The following is a 7,601-nucleotide window of genomic DNA, read 5'->3' as shown; positions in this document are numbered from 1 at the left end:
CTGTCTTATGTTACTTGACAACTTTGTTGCACACTATACGACTGTTGCATTGTTCAAAACAATAATAGAGAATATTATGTTGTTAGGAATTGTTGGTTGTCCCATGAGATTCATCAGCACAACAACTGGTAGGTAAAAGCTTGTGCTATTGTACTATACTGTACTAAGTGTACATGTGTTATACAATAGAGCTATATGTATGAGTATCGTATTTACCATGTATAAGTCAACCTTTTATGACCTCAAAATACATAAACTCCAAAAGTCACCCTCGACTTATGCATGGGTCAAAAATTTTGAGCCAAGCTCTAGCTAAATAATTTATTCAAAATTAGCATAATAATTATTATCGTCTTGGGTGGAATAGGTTGGCTCATTTCATTTGGTGACAAGTGAAAAAAAGATTTGTCCAACTCTAAACGTCAAAGATACTCAAAGCACAATTCTGAAATAGAGACCGGAAATTTTCGGTTATCAAAAGAGGAAAGCTAAAAAAGACGTCTCTGTTTCTTCAAATAAAACACAATCTTTTGACTGCTTAGTGACCTGGCACAACGAATATCTCACGTTTGTGTCATTGTCACTCACATTCAACAAAGGCAAATGCTGGTTGGTAATGATTGTTTTTTTTTTATTGTTACATGCCTTGCTGATTAAAGTGCTTTTGGAAACTTTGTCGTGTTTGGTTTGAGTTTTTTTGTTTTCCTTGTCATGTGAGATACACGTAAACCAAGTCTTAACACGTGTGGACCAATTTAATGATTTGCATCAAGTCATTTTCAAAGATTTCTCCAGCTTCTGTGATGTTGTGCTTATCCTCTAATGCCTTTCTGTCCTTGCACAAGGAAAAAGGTTAGTTTGAGGTTTACATAATCGATTTTATGAGGGCTTTTTCGAAACCAAAGGACAAGATGCCCTCATGCATACACAACAATAATTGCTGTAGCACTGAACTAAAGCACTTGAGACTTGCTGTGATATTTCGTGTATCCACTATCCACAGTTCCTGAAATTATGTCTAAGAGATACAAGATTAGTATCCTGAGTAAACTTAAGAAAATTGAGAAAATACCTTTTTTTGCCATCAAAAATTGGGGAGGGGGGGGGGGGGGGTGGGTCGACTTATTCACAGGTAAATACAGTAGTTTCCACTGTACTGTTTAAAGGTGTCACACAGGGCAAACACAAACAGCATCAGGGATGAACTTGGAAGATGGAAATAGATCTGGCAAATGCTGAAGAGGGAAGGAGGCAATGACTGCGACACTGAATGGGAGGAGGGCATGAGGAAGACTCAAAACAACTTGGAAAAGGAATGATGGAAGCTCCAAGGGATAAGGTTGAGATGGCTGCCACAGACAGAGTGGCCAGACGAGACAGCATCACAGCCTTATGACGCAAAGGGAATTAATTACATTGTACTACTAATAGTAGTTGTAAATTTAAACAGTTCCTCCTAATCCTTGTCTCATGAACAGTAATGTTCTCCATGAAGATTAGCCAGACTAACCGCCTCAGCAGTATCAGCAAGTCAAGATAATGAAAGTCCTTCTGAGGGTGTAACTAACCTCTAACACAGCACACTTCCTTTCCACCTTTTTAACTTTAGACTGCAGCTCAGCATTTTTCTTTTTGAATTCTCTTTCTTTGGCCTTTTTAGCCAAAGGCTATAAAATAAAAAAATGAGAAAACTGATCAATATGAAGATCTGGTTGGTCCACCATATTAATTTTTATCTTTTGCTCAAAGACTATGTATGGATAAGTAAACCACTGAAAAGGCTTCTTGATCGCATTAAATTTTATTGACCATATTCTGTCAGATAATTAAAGCTCCAGACAGTAAGGGCCTCCAGTTGTTTAAAAGCCATATATATATACAGTAACACCTTTCTCTACAGTACACTTTAAGTCAAACAACACTTAAATTCTGCCCTACTGACTACATTTTTTGCATTCCAAATCAAAATTATAATTGGTGAATAAATTTGAAACAAAGCTAACACAAACTCAGCATTAGGTTAGCTACACATACATCAACTGTACCCTGCGAGCAGACTCTGCTTGCGGCCTGCAGATCACAGGTGAGGCTTCTTTATTTGTTATATAATAAAGAATTTCTTAATTACTGGATTGCCAGTATGGCAAGCCAGTCGGAAAATGGGTGTCACTTCTCCCTTTTTCCCGTGTCACGAAAATGGAAACCTCTCTCTCCCAGGCTGCTAAGTATTGGTTTTGTGCCTGGAGTATCGTGTGTGTATCTTTGGTAAGTTTCAGGGGGTAGTGGAAGTGCATAGATTTTATCAGGTGGACACAGTACAAACAATGGCGATGAAGCCCATGTAACGCATTGGAATGGTGTTTTATTGGATCTTTAAACAAAATAGACCCTTTTGGAGCTCAACAATGGAACGTCAATTCGATAAACAACACAAGCTGTGAAAAATGAATGAGCTTCAATAACAATTACATCTATCGAAGTCGATGTCAACATTTTGCAAATGTAGTATTATGTACAACACTGAAACCAAATGGCAAATTCTCTGTTAACTTTTTTCTATTCTGGCTGGATATGGTGTTAACAAACTCAGAAAAAGAATAAAACACTTGAATGCATCTGTGTTTACTGTGGTCTGGCTATTTATATTTATTGTGCAGTTTTCAGGTAAAAAGTTAATTACTGGAAATGTGACAATCAAGAATTATGTGAAAGAACATTCTTCGAAAAAGGGTTTGATCCTGAAATTTATTTCGTTGCGTATGGTAATTAATTTTGACATGATTGGGTTTCTTGTTTCCACGCACGCAATGAAATAGGAAGGATTTTGTGCCTCTAATAGCAAACGGGTTGTTTGTTTCAATACATTTTTTGCTGGAAAAGGTTTTTGTGAGATTTTCCTTTGTGAATTCATCATGACTTGTTGTGTAATATTTGAGATTAACAAATTTGCATACGTGCGGTTGAAATGTGATACGCAAGGATTTTTTATAAAAATGACAGGAATGTTTTCTTTTAAGAGCTGTCAAATGATTGATAGGTAGCCAAGTTTTTAACGTCAGAAAAAGATCTGTTTTGCCACGATAGTGTAAAATGAAGTTTATTTGGGAAGCCAACAATATTTCATCCAATTTATTGCTACTACTTTCCAGTGCGAAGATTGTTTACATCACGCTGTTTGGGAATCTTGAGCATGACAAATTGTCAGACACAAATGAAATCAGAAACAGGGACAACAGACTCGGCCACAAACTGCTAGATGCAACCTCAGAAAGCAAAACATAGTCTCATTATCAACATCTTCAAACAATTTTCGATCATGTTTACAACAGTTATTCACAGATTATAATAATCAGCAATCCAAATATAAATAATATTAGGAACCACATGGGTCAAAAAGATGACGAAAAAAAATATTAAAGTTGCCTTCTAGTCATTGAATGTTCCTCTTTCTGTTTTACTATCATACTTTCAAAGCATTTTCCAAAATTGTGTAAATAATTTGCTTTTCACTTGATAGCATATAAAATAAACATTGATGGAAATTAAAAATAAATGCTGTTTGTTGTTGCCCATCCTTTCCTTGCATCTTTCACTTTTATTTATCTACCTAATTACATGAAAAATAATATGAAGGTGTACATCACAAAGTTTAGCACATATTTAATTGGAAAACACCTCAACTGTCATCCCTATTATCCTAGGCAGGGGCAGATGTAGTGAAAACTATTACTAGTATAATACAGTTTTAAAAGGTCTTGTACAAGCAATAAGTAAATAACGTATTGTTACTAATTAAAAAGCTTTCCATTTAAAATATGCATGGTAAAAGCAAACTCAAAATGGAAACAACTTTAAGAAACTCTGTTGTTCAATTTCCACCAAAGCCTGTCATTCTACAACTGTACAAAATGAAAAAATCATCAACAAAACTATTTTGACTAAAAAGAGGTACTAGTATTGCTTGAGTTATGAGTTGAGTTTGAGTTAAAATTGAGTTACGGTTTTTGGCATTATTGGCACTTAATAAAAGTAGTAAATATTAAGTAGAAGTTACTGGGAAGACCAGGAAACAACTGATCAAAACAATCTTGCAATTTCATCCATGGCAGTATTCTTGTTTACCAGTTTCAGCACTTGGACTCCTTCGATTTGACTATACTGTCTGTTTTGCTCTACTTGTGTGGTCTCATCGATCAGTAGTCCCTTCAGAAGATTATGCCAAGCCGACTAACATGGCTGAAGGAAAGACCAGACCACAACACTGTACTCTTTTCGACTAGTGTGTGGGATCTTTGAACATCCCCCAAAGTTTATGAACATTGAAGGTTGTGAGATGGGACCTGCGATTTATACTCCTTATTCACGAAGACTTGAAAGTCTAACCATTTGTGGATGTTATTACAAAGGCAGCACTCTCTCCTCAGTTATTTTAAGACTCTGAGTGTTGCGGGTCGGACCGGATCGGATCGGATCGGATCGACAAAACTCGGACTGGTTCAATACCTGCCAATAGACACATTACATCCCTGGGCTACCAGTTAAGGTTACTTCCCACCTTCCGGAAAAAAAAAAGTTCGTACTCGCGTTAGTTTCAATAAAATCATAACAAACTATACATCAGAAGAAAGCTTAGTAAATGTAGTTTACAATAAATATACTGCTTAAGCGAGTTTTTCTTTTGGTAAGTATTAGGATCGGCGCCGGTAAGACGCGAAACCGCCGAGGGTTCTTCGGTTGAATTTATCGGGTATCGGATGCCACAGCACAAGCAAAATGACTGCACAATGTTATTCACAAGACATGATTATCAACAAAAGCTTGTCAGGAGATTCCGATATTTAGAATAATTTCTCATGGCGTCCATTTACACAACATACCTCGCATATTTTTGGCTACTCCAACCTTAGATGAGGATGTCTAAACAACCAATCAGAATATCGAAAACGCCTGAGACAATTTCGTTGATGGCTTGTGAATAACAACACTGTGAAGTCATTTTGCTCGTGCTGCGGCATCTGATACCCGATAAATTAATTAGGAGAACCCTCGGTGGTCTCACGTCTTACCGGCTCCTGACAATATAAAAGGAAAACTCGGTTAAACTATATTTGTTGGCGTAAACTACATTTATTATGACTAAAAACAAAATAAGTATGCAAGGCTGGTTGCACGGCTGTCAGGATATATAGTGTTTGTTTGACAAATTTTTCGTCATGCAGGCACGGCCTGACTTCTTCAGGGAGTTAAATCAAAACTCGTACATAACTCCCTGAGGAAGTCGGGCCGTACCCGACGAAATATTGGTCAAACAAAAACTATATATCCTCACAGCCATGCAACCAGCCTTGCATAATTATTTAGTTTTTAGTCTAAATATTATTTGCTGGTCAAATCTCCCAAGATCCGGCACTTGTACTTGTTCAGCTGGCCCTTGCATACAAAAACTGTCCACATTTATTAAGCTTTCTTCTGATGTATAGTTTGCTATGATTTTATTGAAACGCGAGTACGAACTTTTTCCAGAAGGACACCTGTGAAGGTGGAAAGTAACCTTAACTGTCTATTGGCAGGAATTTTGATATTGAACCAGTCCGGGTTTCGTCGATCCGATCCGATCCGATCCGATCCGATCCGATCCGGTCCGGTCCGGTCCGGTCCGATCCGGTCTGATCCGATCCGATCCGATCCGATCCTTGTTTTGCCAACGGCCTTTAAACTGGTCTTGTTACAGTTGAAAGAATTTATAAGGATTTTAGAATAAATGTAAGCGATATAAAAATAGAACGACGATAATGATGACACGGAGTCATCGAAACGTCCTACTATTTTTATATCGCTTAATTATATTTATTCTTAAGTGCTTCACGAAACCTTTTATCTCATTATAAGGATTTGAATAGGAAAAGGACGCTTTGCCAACCAGTCACGCCTCAATGATTCCATACAAAAGTTTTCAAACAGCTTTAAAATTCTTCCTTCGAAATATGAAAGTCTAAAAATTTCCACCCTTGCACGTTTATTCTCGCATATTTGACCCATGGTAAAAGTAGGTAGGAATCGGAGCTCTGTTTGTAGCGCGTAATTATGAAACATTACACTGCAGGCAAAAGCTTGTCGTTCGTAAACAAAAAAGTATGGAATTTTAAGTGGTATTTCTCTGAAAATTTGTATTCTGGCTAAGACGAGCGCGATCTTTCCATTTCTGGAATTTATAAAGTTCATTATCAGTCATGCTACCAATTTGTTGCAAAAGGCCTATTCAACGTCATACTTTGAAAATGCATGTATTGTAAAAGACGATAGATTTTGTTTTGTTTTAGCAACCCATATAAAGTATTGCGTTAAAAGGAAACAGTAGCTTATTTGAAGTGCAAACTTTGAAGTACAAATAAACATATTCTACTCACGCTTTCAACTAAACGTTCACTTGAGTCGCAATCAAGAGAGGAACCCATCTTGTGTGAATTTGACCGCCGCAAAGTTTCCAAATCGCCACCGTGCGACAAGCGGCGTTCCAGGTCACCTTTTTCGTCTTCAAGTTTCTTCGCCAAGTAATTGAACGCGAGTTCGTGCGCTTTTTTCTTCAGAGCTTTTTCAGTGAGTCCCTTCTGGTGCAAACTCTGGATAGATTCGCGTTCGGAGTACTTCATAAACTTTTGAAGCTCGATCTCGTGCTCCGCTTTTAAGCGGCGGATCATTTCGGCTTTCTCGTTGTCATCAGCTACTTTAATTCGGTACATTTCGTCCACTCTATGTTTTTGTTCTTTCAAACTGGCGATCTCGCTTCGCAATTTTCGCTCTATCTCTGATCGGTCTTCACCCTCTTTTCCCTTATCCGCTAAAACCCTCCGTAACTCTTCTTCGGCACTTCGGTTCTTCTCCTTCTCCTCCAGAACTTGCTGCTTCAAAGTTTTCACTTCCTCCTCTTTGAACTTCAAAACTTGTCGGAGTTCGCTATCTTTCTCCTTCGCTGCATTTTCCCGTACTTTTTTAACCTCTGCTGCATGCTCGTCCGTTAGTCGCTTCGTGGTAAGCTCGATCGTTTTCTGCTTCTCCCTGTCGAAATTCTCTTGGATTCTCCTTTTTTCTTGCCGAAATTTCGCGCGTACGGCTTCCAAGTCCGACCTCAAATTTGCAATGTGCCTTCGATAATTCTCCGCACTGCTCTTCTTGCGGGGTGATGCATAAGTTCCTGCGTCCCTATCTGGAACAGGAATGCTGGAAGATGGCATAATCCACAAGACACACAAATCACTTTAGTTCTAGCCTGCGTAGCAAGCGTTTCCGTCGGAAGATTTTCAATGTTTTGGCCGCGGGAAAATGAGGCGAGACAAGAAGGAAACGCTTTCAGACAAACCTCATCATTTTGAAAACCGCCCATTGACTTGTCATGCATGTCATGTCATGAATGTCATGATCATGCAGTGTGTTTTTGAGAACATGGGAACTGAGTTTTCCAGTTTAGCCATTCTCAATCAGGAGCCCCTAGGAGGAACGAAGGGCCTCTGCCCGCAGGGTTCAAAGACTTCAAAGTCTGTGAAGATCAGCTGAAACAGTGAAATTTGAGATACCTTAATTAACACTTTCTGACGGTTGACGGT

The 7,601-nt window shown here is 38.4% G+C and overlaps 1 protein-coding gene across 3 annotated transcripts in view; it reads right to left on the bottom strand.

The window, feature by feature from the left end:
* LOC138046909 (zinc finger protein 98-like) overlaps window positions 1-7,302 on the bottom strand; it is a 15,002-nt gene extending 7,700 nt beyond the window's left edge. The window contains exons 1-2 of one of the 3 annotated variants that reach the window (XM_068893526.1): window positions 6,408-7,302; window positions 1,569-1,667 (exon numbers count right to left, since the gene is read on the bottom strand). In XM_068893526.1, the coding sequence (XP_068749627.1) occupies window positions 1,569-1,667; window positions 6,408-7,232 (924 nt within the window). In that variant the 5' untranslated portion in view covers window positions 7,233-7,302. The remainder of the gene's footprint in view (window positions 1-1,568; window positions 1,668-6,407) is intronic. The other 2 variants (XM_068893524.1, XM_068893525.1) reach the window with 2 other exon arrangements.
* Between the last annotated feature and the right edge of the window lie 299 nt (window positions 7,303-7,601).

This window comes from Montipora capricornis, chromosome 4 (genome assembly GCF_036669925.1).
Source record: "Montipora capricornis isolate CH-2021 chromosome 4, ASM3666992v2, whole genome shotgun sequence".
Classification (NCBI taxonomy): domain Eukaryota; kingdom Metazoa; phylum Cnidaria; class Anthozoa; order Scleractinia; family Acroporidae; genus Montipora; species Montipora capricornis.
This window is presented reverse-complemented; position numbering and strand designations above follow the sequence as displayed.